Source organism: Durio zibethinus, chromosome 8 (assembly GCF_047325235.1).
Source record: "Durio zibethinus cultivar Kanyao isolate XHJ-2024 chromosome 8, ASM4732523v1, whole genome shotgun sequence".
Lineage (NCBI taxonomy): Eukaryota > Viridiplantae > Streptophyta > Magnoliopsida > Malvales > Malvaceae > Durio > Durio zibethinus.
In genome coordinates, this window is record NC_143169.1 from 22,762,588 (window position 1) to 22,779,891 (window position 17,304).

Consider the following 17,304-nt stretch of genomic DNA (forward strand, 5'->3'; position numbering starts at 1 on the left):
TTTATATGTTATAAATTTAAAAAATTTAAATATAATTTTAAATAATTACTAACATATATATATGAAATAAATAAAATTATTTCGTGCATTGCACATGCATCACGATAACGACAATCCAAAAACCTAATACATTAGAAAAAAATTAAATAACCAAACGCATACAATTAAAACTTGAATCTATAACTTTAAGATTTTAAGTTTTTTTTATTGCCTAATAAAATAATATCTTATTGACTTATATATAACTATTGAATTAGTATATAAAAGAAAATAATTTTGTTTTATCTCTTTAAATTCTTATATAAGATTTATAGTTAAAAATCCAAAATTCCTGATGCTAAATTAATATTTGATTGATTTATATTTTACTCTTGAATTAATATAAGAGAAAATAATTTTCTTATATTAGTTAAAAATCCAAATCATTCACTCAAAAAGAATTAATTTTATAAAAAAAATTTTATGTGTAAATATCTAAAATTGATTAAAAATCTCAATCTAACCATTGTTATCTATTTAATTCATTTATATATATTATCCATAAATTGAAATTCTTAAACTATTACTGGAAATTGGCAAAAAAAACTCTTATTTGAAAGCATGGGCTTTGAGTTTTGGGCTGTGTCACCTTTCCGCAGACTGAACGCATATTCTATAATGACCAAAAAAAGCACAGATCCCAAAATACTCTCCACTTCTACAAGATGATTCAAGGAAATTGACAAAGATGATTAAAAATCTCAATCTAACCATTATTATCTATTTAATTCATTTATATATATTATCCATAAATTGAAATTCTTAAACTAATGCTGGAAATTGGCAAAAAAAAATCTTATTTGAAACCATGGGCTTTGAGTTTTGGGCTGTCACCTTTCCGCAGACTGAACAGATCTTGTATAATGACCAAAAAAAAGCACAGATCCCAAAATACCCTCCACCTTTGCAAGATGATTCAAGCAAATTGACAAAGATGATTGAGACGAGGTCAAAGTCGGTTCACCACCAAGGTTAAAATAGACAATTAATCATCCCTACAAAACCGCCATAACCCAAATAAATCACTTATTTTTCACACATTTTCCCTGAGAAACTAAAAACAAGTATAAATCAAAACTGTCAATCCAAACACGCCGTAGGGTTTTCTTCTCTTTCTGACTCACTTTTCTCTCTTTCAGCACAGAATGAAAGAAAAACCCTAGCCTTAAACCTTTAGTTTACATTATTTATCATATAAAAGCTTTACTTTTTATTTGATTTCTTCACTTTTAAGGTAAGCTCTCAATACCCATATCTCAAATTCCCTTTTTTCTTTTTCTGATATATTCCAAGATCTCTTCAAAAACCTGAAATAAAATCAAATAAAGTTCCAAATTGGGTTTGGGAATTCATCTATACAAGAAAAAACACAAGGTAAAATCAGTATGGATGATGTTGAAAAGGCAATACTGATTAGCTTTGATGAATCAGGTGCCATAGATTCAGAGTTAAAATCACAAGCAGTGAACTTTTGTCAGCAAATTAAAGAAACCCCATCAGTATGTCGCCTTTGTATTGAGAAGTTGTGTTTTTGCAAGCTTGTTCAGGTTCAATTTTGGTGTTTACAAACTTTACATGAGGTTCTTAGGGTAAAATATGGGTCCATGAACTTGGAAGAGAAGAATTTTATTAGAAAGTCAGTTTTTTCAATGGCTTGTTTGGAAAGTATCGATGATAAGATCTGCACTATATGGGAAAGTCCTGCATTTATAAAGAATAAGCTTGCTCAGGTTTTGGTTACTCTGATTTACTTTGAGTACCCTTTGATTTGGTCATCAGTTTTTGTTGATTTCCTGCCTCATTTGAGTAAAGGGACTGTGGTGATAGATATTTTTTCTCGGCTTTTGAATGCATTAGATGATGAGTTGGTTAGTATGGATTATCCGCGGACACCTGAAGAGTTGGCAGTTGCAGGAAGGGTTAAGGATGCAATGAGGCAGCAGTGTGTGCCTCAGATTGTCAGAGCATGGTATGACATTGTGTCTACGTATAGGAATTCCGACCCTGAAATTTGTACTACTGTTTTTGATTGTATGAGCAGGTATATTTCCTGGATTGACATTGGGTTGATCGTGAATGATGCATTTATTCCTCTACTGTTTGAGTTGATTTTGGTTGATGGTATCTCGGAACAACTTCGTGCTGCTGCTGCTGGATGTGTTTTCGCAGTGGTTTCTAAGCGAATGGATGCATATGCAAAATTATCTCTTTTGAAGAGGCTTGAAATGACTCGAGTTTTTGGTTTGATATCTGATGATAATGATTCTGAGTTGGTTTCGAGTGTAGCAGCCTTAGTTACAGGGTATGCACTGGAGATTTTAGAGTGTTCCAAGCGGGTCAACTCAGAAGATGCTAAGGTGGTTTCCATGGAGCTTTTAGATGAAGTTTTGCCAACAGTTTTCTATGTAATGCAAAATTGCGAGATGGATGCAGCATTTAGTATAGTTCAATTTCTTTCAGGTTATGTTGCCACCATGAAAACCCTTTCTCCTTTGAAAGAGAAACAAATGCTTCACATAAGTCTGATCCTGGAAGTGATTCGTACACAGATTCGTTATGATCCCATGTATCGCAATAATCTTGATATATTGGATAAGATTGGGATGGAAGAAGAAGATAGGATGGTGGAATCTAGAAAGGATTTATTTGTGTTGCTTCGAAATGTGGGTCGAGTAGCACCTGAAGTCACTCAGATCTTTATCAGAAATTCATTTGCTAGTGCTATTGCATCTTCGTCAGACAGGAATGTGGAAGAGGTAGAAGCTGCCCTTTCCCTTTTGTATGCACTTGGGGAGTCCATGACTGATGAGGCAATGAGGGTGGGAACTGGGCTGTTGAGTGAACTGGTGACAAATCTTTTATCAACAAGGTTTCCTTGCCATTCCAATAGGCTAGTTGCCCTTATTTACTTGGAGACAATAACAAGGTATATGAAATTTGTCCAGGAGAATACACAATATATTCCTTTGGTTTTGGCTGCCTTTCTTGATGAAAGAGGCATACACCATCCAAACATCTATGTGAGTCGCAGGGCAAGCTATCTGTTCATGAGGGTTGTAAAATTACTGAAATCAAAGCTTGTGCCATTCATAGAGACAATTTTGCAGGTATCATATTATCCGTCTCTCATTGCGATTTAGGTTACCATATTTAATTGTTCTTCTAGTATATGTTTGTGAATGTTTATGTGCCACCTCCTTTCGAAAATTGTCTACTGAATTCTTTTGTTGATGGTCAGAGCCTGCAAGATATAGTTGCTCGATTTACAAGTATGAATTTAACATCAAAGGAACCTGCAGGATCTGAAGATGGTGCTTACATTTTTGAGGTATTTATCTCATTCTTATATTTCTTCCCAGTTCCCACTTTTCGTGTTTTGGCATGTTTACACATGTATTTCTTCTCTTAACGTGCACATGGATGGATGTTCATAAATATCCCTCCTTGTTTGCAAGTGATGAGTTTTATTTGTTGTCTTTGCTTTTCTTTTTCTGAGAGTTTTCACAGGCAATTGGCCTTTTGATTGGAATGGAAGATGTGCCGCTGGAAAAGCAATCTGATTATCTCTCTTCATTGCTCACTCCTCTTTGTCAACAGGTTTCAACTTGTAGTCTGATATATTTTATTGTTTTTGAGTCTTCTATGTTTCATGTGACCAATTTATGAGCAAATTGATGTTTGATACATATGTCCTGCAGCATTTTACTTATATGGTTTATTTCACAGGTTGAGGCAATGCTGATGAATGCAAAACGGTTGAATCCAGAAGATTCTCCACTAAAAATTGCTAATATCCAGCAAATAATTGTGGCAATTAATGCTCTGAGCAAGGTTACTCTTCTATCCTTTGACCATCTAATATGCTCCTTGGTGAAAAGTTTTTCCCTAAATATTGTTGCCTTTCATAAAAAATCTTCAGTTGCCTATTGTTTTATTACCATCCTAAGATCTTCTAATATTATGATACTGGGTTAGAAAGTTTTCCCTTAAAATTGTTGTGTTTCATTTTATATCCAATCCATGATGGTATAACCATTTACTATAGCATATAGTTCATACTTGTGATGCAAAGATCCTTATTTTCCTAGTTGTTTTAATTTGTTTGGGAATTGGGATGCTTCTGTTAGGAAATATATGAAACTCTAGTTCTCTTTGAGATTTTGTTTCTCAAATCCCTCTTTGTTGGGCTACATAGAAACATGTCTCACATGCTGTTAAAGCTTTAAGCTTTCTTTTAATTGTTAATACTTAATTTGAGTCTTGATCCTGCATGGAGTTTATCTTCATAAGTTTATTTCTAATGCAGGGTTTCAGTGAGCGCCTTGTAACTGCAAGTCGCCCTGCAATTGGTCACATGTTTAAGCAGGTTATTTTAAGATGGATGATTTTATTTGTACTTTAACTGCACCTCTTCTTGCGCTCACGGTTGAGAAAGTTCCATCATTATCACCGCCTCCAGTAGTTCATATGGATCTTTTTGTTTCTTTGTTTTAAATTAAATATATGGATGTGCGAGAAGGAAACCATGCCATTGTTTTTTCTCTTTTTATCTCTTATTATTTATTAAATTTGGCTTAATCTCTTTGTGATCCAGACATTGGATGTTCTTCTCCAAATCCTTGTTGTATTCCCAAAGGTAGAGCCTTTGCGGACGAAGGTAAGTGTTCAATGCTGAATATTGGACATATTTGCTTATTTGGTTTTGTTCTAACACATTGCTCAATGCTAATCTTTTTGGTATTTAGGTTTTATCGTTCATACACCGTATGGTGGACACCTTAGGAGCATCTGTGTTTCCTTACCTTCCAAAGGCATTGGAGCAATTACTTGCAGAAAGTGAGGTAGAAAACAGTTAAAATTTAGCCTTCTTTAATATTCTGAGTTAGTATTTATACTGTCTTTGTAAATTTTTAGTTCCACAAGTGGTGTTAAGAAATTGACACATATTCCATTTTTAATTTTTTTTATTTTTTAAAATATATTCTGAGGGGCATGTATCACCCTTCTTACCCTGCTTGTCGAGTCTAAAATCTCCATTTTCAGTGTATTTGATAATTTCTCATGTTCTTTTCTCTCTTTTCTCTTTTCAAAACAAAAACAAGCATGTAATTAAAGAACAATCCTCAAGTTATTATCTTTTAATTATTAATCAAACAAAATCTCAAATGGGCGTTTGGCATCTGCATTATTAGCTGCATGGCTGGATTTTCTTTTGTCAAATAATATTGTTCCTGATGCTGAGTTCAAGTTGTTAATTAATTATTTATTTAGTTAAACCAATATGAAATGTGATATAAGTTGGAGTTACTTTTCAAAAGGAGTTTAGATTGATATATTTTAGTTGCATATATATTTGATTCTGGATTATGTCCTTTTGTAGCCAAAAGAAATGGTTGGTTTCCTCTTATTGCTCAATCAACTTATATGCAAATTCAGCACCTTGGTCCATGACATATTGGAAGAAGTATTTCCTGCTATTGCTGGTAGGGTATTGAGTGCCATCCAAAGTATTGTTGATTCTTCAGGACCTGAAGCCAATACTGAGGTAGATAATCTTTAGTCGTGGGCATTTATGAACTTTCATTAATTTGTTGGGTCCTTGGCTCAAGTCTAACTTCTCTTCGTAGAGTGAAATTAAGATATATTCTTGTTTAGAGTTTTATCTCTAGTATTTTCTATTGCATTCATTGTATTGCCTTATGATTTGATTTCAGCTCATTTTCTCTCATGATATTTCCCAGCAACTATGTTGGTTGTCCGAACTTAGTTAATAAGTTCTCTATTCAATTAGTAAATTAGTCTTTTTCCTCCAGTTCAACTGTGAAACACTGCATTAGCACCTCTTATGAGAATCTGCAAGCTTATGCCACTAATGCAATTCTTCCTCTGTGTTCATTGAAACTTCTTCTTGTTGTAGGAAATTCGCGAAGTACAAGAACTTCAAAAGACATTATTTACTTTTCTTCATGTGATAACTACGCATGATCTGTCTTCTGTTTTCCTTTCCCCCAGAAGCCGGGACTTCTTGACTGCAATTATGCAGTTGCTTTTACATACATCTTGCCATCATAAAGATATTATTACAAGAAAGGTGAGTTAATAGCTTTGTTGTTTTATTAATTACCTAAAGGATTGGACATTTTAGAATTCTAGTATGTTCAGAAATTGGATCTAACTTTCTGTTTTTGCCTTCTATGAGATAGGCTTGTGTACAGATATTTATTAGATTAATTAAAGACTGGTGTGCCAGGCCTTATGGTGAAGAAAAGGTTTGTTTCCCTTTTTAAATTTCATGCTTAGCTTTGTTGTTTGGATTTAATTATGTTTATGGCTCTAAGGGGCTAAACATTTTTAGGTACCTGGTTTCCAAAGTTTTATGATAGAGACCTTTGCGACAAACTGTTGTTTGCACAGTGTGCTTGACAAATCCTTCGAGTTTGGTGATGCAAATACTGTAAGAATAACTTTTTTCATTCATTTATTTTATCTCAGTTTTACAGTTGTTGATAATCATGCATGATATCGTTGTTAGACTTACAGTAATAACCTTTATTAATTTATTTTGTCTATGTGCTGCAGAAGCTGGCATTATGTATTATATTCTTGTAGAATTGCTTACGCCCAAAGAAAAAGAAAGGGAAATAACAATTTAGTTGTGTTTTTTTTAACTAGCAAGATAGTAATTATATTGATTCTTCTTTTCTAAAAAAGATGGATTCATTGCCTGTGTAAGACGATATTCATTACTTTGCATAAGTTTTGTGCATTGTTGTTATCTCAAGGAGATCTGAATAAATATTTCAGAAAAGGATTCCGGCATGATAGTTTAAAATGGTCTAAGGGTTTTTCTTTATTACAGAAAAAGCTTTTTACGCTGGTGCATTGCATCTTTGCATCCACATGTTTTCTCAGGTAGCCATGAACTTATCCCTTGATTGAATGTTTTAATGTGCATGTGACTTGAAATAGTGAAAGCCGAGTCAGAGTTTGGTGTGCAGTGAACCAACAATAGAAGAAACTTGTATTTCCTGTTCTGTGGGCTGAAAAATCCTTATATGACATTGCCTGTGAAGACTGTTATTTGCTTTGCTTGATTGACAATGTTGCTTTACATGTACGGATATGCTGATGATTGATGTTCATTTCTTCGTCTTTGCTCTTGTTACTTCTACTCTGTTTTCAGCTTGTTTTATTTGGAGAAATTGTGTTGGCTCAGAAGGTGATGTATGAGAAGTTTGGGGACGATTTTCTTGTTCATCTTGTATCGAAAGGATTTCCATCTGCACACTGCCCTCGAAATCTGGCAGAGCAGTATTGTCAAAAGTTGAAGGTACTATTCTTTACAATCTATTTATATTGTATTTCCATTCATATTGTTTCCCTGGTTTATTACTACTTACAGCTCCTACGTATATTCTTTGATTTTTAATCAGCTTATCTTTTATTTTATGTTGTATTTAATTCATTGTTGGATGATACAATGAAACTGACAGTGACAACAGGTTGGAACCTGCACTAGAACAGCCTCAAACTGTGACCTAAACCGGGTTTCTGATAACCTTTCCATTCTGAAAATTACTTTAATCAGTTACTTTTCTCTTAACTGTGTTACCAACTAGGTTTGTACCTTAGATATTGGTATGGCTACTAAGATCTATAAAATCATAAAAGTAAACGTTGAATGTTAACTCTAATCCAAGATCTCGAAGATGGAAACACTTGCCACTTAAGTCATCTAGGACAAAGTTACACTTATTGTACTAATTAAAATCTAAACTTGCATTCATGAGACGTAGGTTGCTGTGTTTTGAGCTTGCTTTTCTGGCCCTAGGCTTGATTATCCCTAATTGTTGGCACTTAAAGAATACCTAGTTGGTATTATAAGCTTAAATTCCACAAATATTGCTGCTGCTGCTGCTCTTAAGTTTTCTCTATGCTTTGATGGTTTTGAATTGCAGGGTAGTGACATCAAGGCGTTGAGATCATTTTACCAGAAACTTATTGAAGACTTGCGTCTCCAACAGAATGGAAGCCTTGTTTTCAGATAGCAGCATTAAGATGGGAAAACGATTATTTGTCTTTGATACTCTAATACTTTTTCAGTTTGTTTCGAACCCCTTTTTTTTCATCCAAGGTTCCTCCTAACATCCTGCAATTGTGTCGTTTTCCTCTTTCAGATAAATTCTCTCACATTTGCTTATATTAAGTTAAATATTGCAGGTTTCTTCGTGTAAATATCATTTGTGTGCCCTATTCCACAGACAAGGAGGTATATTTGAACCCCAGTCCTGGTTAAGTTGTTGAGATTATAGCTCTGTTTTGTGTTGGCAATAAGTGGCTGATATATTCCATTTTCTTATGGATTCTACAGTTGTATATTTTCGGAAGCAAGCTTTCTTTGAAATCATGAAGTTTGGTTAAATTCCTTCAGCTTCAACATGCTGAGTAAGATTAAAGTTTTTGTGAGAGCTGTTCATAGTTTCTATTTTTTAATACAATTTTCTTGGTTCATTTTACATTTTCAATTGTGTATGTGACTGGATTATTACCCAAAAAAAAAAAAGAAAAAAGAAAAAAGAAAATGACCATAAGCATCAAGCCATTTCTTTTATTCATTGCTACTATGCAATATTTATTTTCAATAATCAGTGATTAAGTTCTATTATGAAATGATGGAATTAAATCTCTTATTCTTCAACACTAAGGACTATTATTTAATATTAATGGTGAAGTTTTTAAATTTCATGATAGAATTAAATGGTTGTCAAATGATTTTTAAATAATTCATTAAATAATAGATTATTTAGTTAAAATTTTACTTAAATATTATATATTTTAATGGAACATGTATTTATTTTTTAATTTTGATTGTGAAATTTAAAAATCTTAATAGCATATAAAATAAAGTTTGTGATTTAAAAAATTATAATGAAAAAGGATAATATTAATCGTGTCCCGGTTGTTTCTCTTTGGATTAATTGCATTTTAGTTTGGTTATGAATGTATTAATGTTTTTAGCTATTTATTCATTTTAACTTTATTTTCATATTATTCAATATTCACTATACTTTCTTAGAAAAAAATAATTAAACAAAAAAAAAATAAAAAATAAAATATTATTAATAATGTCCCTAAATTAAAATATTACGATAAATCTACTTTCCTCTTCTTTTGTCACGTGTGAAATGTCCTTAAATTAAAAATGTTGGTATATTGGAAAAAAAAATTATAAAAAAAAATCGTTTTAATGGGAATGAGACCAGGATACAGCAATTGCTTTTCAATGTTTATTTTTCTAAGTATTATAATACGAATAGTTTAAAAGAAATTCATGGTAGAGAATGGATCAAAGTTCTTATGCATCATTACAAAACTTATTAATATATTTAAAATACTAAAATATTAAAATTAAAAACAATAACTGAGTCTGACCGTATTAAATGGAATTCTAATATCAAAAATATTAATTGAATTTGATCGACTGGCATATGATACACGTTTAGAAAGCTGCCTGTCTTATTGATCCGAGTCCAAGAATTTGTGGCTTAAAAGCGTTAGGCAAAACAAGGCGACTGGTACAGCCCATCAGCGTGAATGACTCGTTGTGACATTGATAAATACTCCGTCAACCAATAATTTTTTAATTTCATTGCAAATTTTTGGTTGTCTCCAATTTCTGTCTACTACTCTATCCTTGAGATGACAACGGGAGATGGATGAAAATCCATCTCTATTTGGATTTTTGCTCATCTCGATTTTGATTCCATTTTAAAAATATTTTATTTGATTTTAATTTGATATCGAATTATTATTTTTTATAATTAATTTTGATTCAATATATATAAAAAAAAATATATAATTCGTATTTAATTTAATAGTTTAATTTATTATATTATTTATAAAATATTAAATAATTTTATATTTATATATATATATATATTTATATATCACGGCAGGCTAGGGTACACGCCCGACCTAACCTCAACATTTTAAAAATATCTGACTTGTTTTCGATCATATCTCTAATTTTTTTAAAAAAATATGACCTTATCATACCGAACAGGTTGGAATCCATTTACGACTTGCTTAATTACCTTTTTTTTTTTTTTGGACCACATATAAAATAGAATGTCTTTTTTTTTTTTTTTTTTCAATTTTGGCTCTCCTCTATTCCTCAAGTATGCATTTGTTTTTCTTTTTCTTGAAATTAGCAAGGATTAAATATTAATTATTAAAATAAAAATTTTAATATTTTATTAATAAATTATACATATATATATATAAGTTGATCGATAAATATTTTGACGCTTTGTATTATCACTAAAAAAATGATTTAAAAACTTAAAAATTATTTTAATTTGAAAGTTTTAAGTTTGGATTTTTAAAAAGATGTAATAGATAAAGAAAAAATTACTTCAAATTATATCAGTAGTCCAAGAATTTATGTAGTAAAATATAATGACCATTAACGACTTGGTTGCGAAGAGTAAGATTCAAAAGGGTTTTATAAAAAATTTATTAACATTAAAGGTTTAATGATTTATTCATTGACCAGACTAGATTATCTTGTGGAAAATTCAGAGAAAAAAAGTACAAACTCCAAACAATTATATCAAGAATTGGAAAATTTGCTTTGTTGGATTGCAGTCATTTTGATGCTACTTTCAAAATCTATGATGACGTTTAAAGTTGGGGCTATTGTTAATACCAAAGTCATTATTAGAAGTTAGGTTAGAAATTAGAATTAATAATTTGGAATTTTCACTTTAATTCTGTTAAGAATATCAATATTTACTTATACATTGTGCAACAAATTAGGTCAAAGTAATTAACAATATCAATTAAATTTTAATTTTAAAAGTACCGAATTTGAATATTAATTTAATAATAAATATCTGTCTCGGACCAGACTTTTTTTTTTAATTTAAAAGAAAATTTTAAAGATTCGTAAAAAATATAAATTTATGAGAATCTAAAAATTGTATATGGAACCATACTTACCATTTAAGATTTTGATGAAAAGGTATGAAAAGTAGGATTAGATAAAAAGTAAATGTACTTGTGTTGCTAAAGAGACCCAAATGAGCAGTCAATGGTCATTTCATCCTTAGTGTTATCGTCTTCCCTTGTGGAAAAGTAATTGGATTGAATTTATATACATATAGTTGTGCCAATTCATTTAACCAAAAATTACCCAAAAAAAAAAAAAAAAAAACAAAGAGTTGTAAGACTTCCCCTCAATACAGAGGAAACTGTTGGTGATGACCATCTAGATTTTGTATTGTCAAGTCATTCATGAATTGAAATATATTAGCCGTACATCGATGACTTGTTGAATGGTGGGGACTTTAAAAAAAATCATCTATAACCTGACCAATTAAAAATCTAGAAGAATTATCAGCAATTTGCAAATCAAAAAATGGAGAAAGCAGAAATTGAAGGGGGGGTGGGGACCTGACCATTGTGTTATAGCCAGAATTTTTGAAGTTGATCGGCTTAATTATAGCCAATAAATGCAGTCTCAGCTCTTGAAAGCGAGGGATTTGTCGTTAATGTTCTTCATGATTTGTATTGACATAAGTAATATGTTATACAATTATTGTAGTGACAGATTTTTTGCATAAAAAACTCATGAAATTATTAAAAGACCATTCATTTATAGAAGAAAAAGTTACTACTAAAATAAGTTATTATAAAAAAAAATATAATTTCATAAAAATTGAGTTACATGCTCGATGTTTGTGTCACAAAAACGATTGAATCTTAAGCACCTGTTACAATGCCTTAGTTTATGCCCTCGTTATGGATTGCTATTGTGTAATAACCTCTTGTGAAGGTAACCGATTCTCTTGTTAATTCAATATTTATAGCCAGCTAATAATCTCATCAACCTTGGTTTAGAAAACGCTTGTAGTTATTTACTTCGAGCATGTGTTGGATTTTGAGGGTTTTACAATCAATATTACAAGACGATTGTTGACAGTTTCATACAAAATTTTGAGTGTTTAAGTAATTGATCAAAACACATATGTATGTGTCTAGATTTAGAAATTACCTTACTTATACTATCATGTTTGCTTAAAAAATTAGTATCGTCTGATAATTTTTGAATTGCAGGGAACGAAAGTCTACCATGATTTTGATATATCAATTAATATAACCAATAATGTTGATATGCTTGTTACTAGTATTCAAAACTCTGAAAAAACCTAAAGTTTTGATATTTTCTTTTCAGTTTGTTTTTCAATTTCAATTCTCTAATAATATTTTAGCAGGGATCAAGAATATATATATATATAACTTTGGTTTGGTTGTAAGCATGAAAACAATGGTAAGATGAGGCAAATGAAATAAACCAGGTCAATTAGGTAACTGGTAATCTGCTTGCATATTTCTAGCTTGTCAGTAACCTCGTAACAGTTGTGAAGGAATGGATATTTTTGTTGCGAAAATTTTAAGAGCCAAACACTCTACCATCAAACTTTACGACCGCTTGAGAATGGATTTTTTTGGCTTATTAGAAAAAGGCACCTTTCTTTTCCTGTTCATCCCACACATGACAATTCAAAGACATGAAAGTGGAGATAAGAGCCAACAGCCACATAGACATAGTACTAGATTTTATAATACGAACGACTACGAGAAGTGTTCTCTCATCATCAGCCGGTTCAGACAGTCCCCAAGAAAACAGCTATGAAACTGCATAGAAGCTCAAATTTATGCATTTGAATGAAAAAACAGAGCCAATTACCTTTCTTTTTTTTTTTTTAATTAAGATGAACCATCCGGAGGTTTTTTCTGCCGATAAACCTGTTAGCAAGTCTTGAGGCTGTCCCAAAGTCAATTAACGTTATGGCCAGTCTTAGTTTAAAAAATTCATTATTTAAATGCAATTTCACTATCCATGAGCTATAAAATTTTTCTATAAACAAGAATTGGGAGAGAAGGAAAAGAAGGTGATTGGTTATAGTCAGGTCATAGATGTTTCTTTTTAAGTCTTTTAATCCAATCAGATTTCATTCTACTTCCTGTTTCCTTTCCTGCTCGCGGCTCGGCCTTACTTATTTTTGGTTATACTAGAACTAAGAATACAGTATTCTTACGGCAATTGACTTGATTGTTGGCAGCCTTATTTAAACCCACCTTTGAGCTTAAACTGTGAGCCTAACGCAAAAGGTTCAATAAAATATGGCCCTCAAAAAGTATTTGTCATGTAAAAATATCCTCCCCAACTGCTTCAAACCCAAGGATCCATCCTCAGGGCCTAAAGTTCATGCTTCCAAACAAAGTCCTAGCCGAAGGCTATCACTCTCTGATATTAGCCACCATGGTTCTCCACTGTCACTAAGCGATCTGTCAAATTCTCTTATAAGCGTTCATATTTTTACCCTCAAGGAGCTAGAAGTGATAACGCACAAGTTTTCCATGAGTAATTATCTTGGTGAGGGTGGGTTCGGACCTGTATACAAGGGGTTCATTGATGACAAACTCAGGCCTGACCTGAAGGCTCAAGCTGTTGCTGTTAAGGTCCTTGATTTGGATGGCACTCAGGGGCACAGGGAATGGCTGGTAAGCATTTATATGTTATCATTTCAATCCTGTTCCTGATAAAGTTGAGTTGAAGATAGTAAAATGATCGGTAATTCTGATTTTCCATAGGCTGAAGTTATTTTCCTGGGGCAATTAAAGCACCCCCACCTGGTGAACTTAGTAGGATATTGCTACGAGGAGGAGCACAGGCTGCTGGTGTATGAATACATGGCCCGTGGCAACTTAGAAGACCAACTGTTTAAAAGTTCGTTTTGCTCTTCCCTTTCAATTTGAACATTTGGGAATAATCTTAATCTTCAACTCATGACTAAAAATTATATAATTCTTGCCTTTAATGCAGGATATGGTCCACCATTGCCTTGGCTAACAAGGTTGAAAATTGCGGTTGGAACATCAAAAGGCCTAGCTTTCCTTCATGAAGAAGAGAAGCCAGTCATATACAGGGATTTCAAAACTTCAAACATCTTATTAGACTTGGTAAAATATCACTCGCTTAATAATATTAAAAAAGGAATATTAACTGTCCATCACTATTCTTTTTATTTGTAATTGTCGTATTTAAATCTTGACTATAGAAATTAAGATAATATTTTTCACATAAGATGGTAAATAAGATAGAATAATAATTAGTCTGTATTATATTTTATTTGTATTTAAAAAAAATGATATGATTATAAAAAAGATTATCATTATTTTAATATAAGATGATTTAATTTTTTTAAAGTGAAAAAAATTATTTTTAATGTATATAATTAAATTTATATTTTTTATTATATTTTTAAAAATTATATCAATAATTTTAATTATATAAATTTTTAAAAAAATAATTTTAATTAAAATTTTTTTTTATTTTAATCATTACATATATCAAATATAAAATAAAATAATATTATTTAATTTAAATTTTATTCATAATATCATTTTATTTTATTATAATTTTATATACCAAATATATCTTAAAATCTGATATTTTACCAACAGTCCATACTGATCGCGTCCATGATATTTTCTTACATCAGTAAAGGCGGAAGAGAAACTGAAAGGAATTATCAATTATGTTTATTTTATATTGTCAGGCTTACAACGCAAAGGTCTCTGATTTTGGGTTGGCGACAGACGGTCCAGAGGGAGAAGAAACTCATGTTACTACTTGCGTCATGGGCACGGAAGGCTACGCGGCTCCTGAATACATAACGACTGGTACTAGAATTCTTATCTCAGTTTTGCTGTTATCATTTTTAATTTAATAATATTTGACATGGATTAATGCGATTTATGATTTTCCAGGGCATTTGACGACTATGAGCGATGTGTTCAGCTTCGGAGTAGTACTTTTAGAGCTGCTGACAGGCAGGCGATCTGTGGACAAGAGCCGACCTGGTCGAGAGAAGAACCTTGTGCAATGGGCACGGCCTCTTTTGAAGGATCCTTACAAACTTGATGGAATAATGGACCCAAGACTTGAAGGACAGTATTCAACTGAGGGGGCTAGGAAGGCTGCTGCATTAGCTTATCAGTGTCTGAGCAGCCACCCCAAATCTAGACCAACTATGAGCAATGTGGTCAAGGCCTTAGAGCCTCTCTTTGACTTAACTGACATCCCAACTGGACCCTTTGTATACATAGTTCCAACTCAAGCCTATAACGAGCCTATCGTGCAGAAGATTGAAGAAAAAGAGGAAAAGCAATGTGACGAGATAAAAATTGAAAAAAACGGTGGAGAGAAGGAAGAAAAGATGGAGAAAAGCCGAGTACCGCGCCAAAAAGGTCGAAGGCGTAGACGTCAGGTTAAGCCATCAAGGTCTCGGGCTGTCTATTCGGACACTGATTTGTATAAAACGCTGGGATCTAGTTTGTACTCTCCCAAGCACCAAAGATAATTAAGGCAAACAAGCATACTTGTAATCAGACTGCACATTGAGGTTTCCATTTTGTTTGTTGTTGGACTTATTGTGTTTTGCCATAGGGTCCTGATCCAATTTTTCCAGTGTTTCCATAGCTTATCCTATGAAAGAAAGGCATGGCTGTTTCTGCTTTGAAAACACATGCCTTCGGTTTGTTCTCATCCCCTTTGCCAGAAACATCGATCAGCCTATGCTGTGGGCCAAAGATAAAGGCTTGACGACAGATTATTTACTATTCATGCATGTTAATGTACAATGTTCTAAAATTTTTCACAATAACTTCACAGGGTTTCTATGCTTTTTTTTCTAAAACCAATTCTGACTTTCCCTGAAACTTCTTGAAAGCAATTGACTGCAATTCATTTTTTTTAGTGATCTTAGTAATCAGTGCAAACTTACCTAAAACTCTTCTGGATTGTACGTTAAATGGTCAATATTCCATAATCAGATTAACTGACAAATCTAGCTTATGGCATGTTCAAAGTCTTGTTAGCAAACCGAAAGGTGGTGACCACTTCCACGAGTCTGATGCAGAGTTTCAAAAGTTGAGTTACAAATTCTTTCGTGCTAGACTACCGCACAAGACTTTGCAATTCCACCACTCCCACCAACCCCATCCTCACCCTCTAGCCAGATTCAGCGCACATGTTTTTAGCCTTTCCCCGTTTTGAACGTTCCATCTCTGGTTCAGAAGCCAGCCAGATTCATTGGTACTGATGGATGGTCGGCTCAAAAGGCAAAAAGAGTATGCTCTTTTCTTTGTTGCTTGGGCTCAAATCCATTAGGAAAAAAAAAGAGCTAAACACGATATAGATAAGTCTATTTAAACCGGTCTGAAAAGAAAATGTACTTAGTAAAACCTAAAAATCTCTTGCCGCTTAATAAAAATAACTTTTCATTGTTAATAATTCCTAGTAAAATAAGAAATTATACGAGAATTTCCTGGATTCAAGTAGAAAAATGAGGCAAGGAACAAGCATTAGCAGCATAACTCGCCGGTTGTTATCCATCATTAGTGTGAAATCAATAAGAAGGCCAACCAGATAAAATCTATATATATATATATAGATTCAACCAATAGATGTTTAAGTAATGTTCATGTTGCACCAACTTGCATAAAAGAGGCTTTGATTGATAAATCTTATATGTGTGAAATCAATGCATCAATGTTCAAAACGTGCAATGAAATAGAAATCCCTCAACTCATTGAATGCTAAATAAATTTGTTAATGGTGTTGAATTGGTAAAAACTGTTAATGTTGTTGAATTGGTAAAAACCATTTGCTCACTTTCAACTCACAAACCACAACACCAGCCATTCAGACTGCAAAATTTATGCTGGAGGCTTCAATAATTGCAGTAATATGCATATAGGTGGAAAAAATTATGATTCGTTGTTCAAAACAGTTTAAAACTAAAACTGTTATCAAAAGTCAAAGCCTTGTATGTGTCACATGTCAAAATTTTCTTACAAACTTCTATAAAGCAGGCGCAATTCCAAGGTTGCTGACATTCATATAACCGTATTTCAGAAGGTATTTTCTTGTTTTTGAATATTAAACATAATTTATCCTCAATATAGTTGAAAAATTTTTTTTTTCTCAATTTTCTAATTAGATAACGAACAGGTGAATGCTCTGATTCACCAGACAAGTACTAGATGGGCATTGAAGCAGTTAATTTATAGACAGATTACCAAGTAGATTTTCAGAAAGAACTTCATCCATCAATGTCCTAAACTCATTCTTAAATGAGTCGCAAAAAGGAAATATGAACTTTTTGCTAAACCCAAGGCATATGAATCTCCATA

General features: G+C 32.4%; 2 protein-coding genes across 16 annotated transcripts; both read left to right on the forward strand.

Annotated features, from left to right (window-relative positions):
* The first annotated feature begins 1,087 nt into the window (after positions 1-1,087).
* LOC111279017 (exportin-T-like) lies at positions 1,088-8,684 on the forward strand. 15 transcript variants are annotated; one of them, XM_089764753.1, is made up of 16 exons: positions 1,088-2,885; positions 2,985-3,146; positions 3,278-3,367; positions 3,547-3,636; positions 3,766-3,870; positions 4,346-4,405; positions 4,634-4,696; positions 4,785-4,880; positions 5,420-5,584; positions 5,957-6,130; positions 6,243-6,308; positions 6,395-6,493; positions 7,223-7,369; positions 7,998-8,173; positions 8,260-8,308; positions 8,411-8,684. In XM_089764753.1, exons 1-14 carry the CDS (start codon positions 1,425-1,427, stop codon positions 8,085-8,087), a joined length of 2,868 nt encoding a protein of 955 aa, XP_089620879.1. In that variant the 5' UTR covers positions 1,088-1,424; the 3' UTR covers positions 8,088-8,173; positions 8,260-8,308; positions 8,411-8,684. The 15 variants fall into 15 exon arrangements, with proteins under 15 accessions (XP_089620879.1, XP_089620882.1, XP_089620885.1 ...); XM_089764756.1 differs by having other exon boundaries at positions 1,088-1,273; positions 1,471-3,146; XM_089764759.1 differs by having other exon boundaries at positions 1,088-1,273; positions 1,471-3,146; positions 7,256-7,369.
* Positions 8,685-12,694: 4,010 nt separating this feature from the next.
* Positions 12,695-15,553, forward strand: LOC111278582 (putative receptor-like protein kinase At1g72540). The gene is made up of 5 exons (XM_022865186.2): positions 12,695-13,608; positions 13,699-13,834; positions 13,931-14,067; positions 14,667-14,790; positions 14,878-15,553. The coding sequence occupies exons 1-5, from the start codon at positions 13,228-13,230 to the stop codon at positions 15,468-15,470; spliced, it is 1,371 nt and encodes a 456-aa protein (XP_022720921.1). The 5' UTR covers positions 12,695-13,227; the 3' UTR covers positions 15,471-15,553.
* The last annotated feature ends 1,751 nt before the right edge of the window (positions 15,554-17,304 follow it).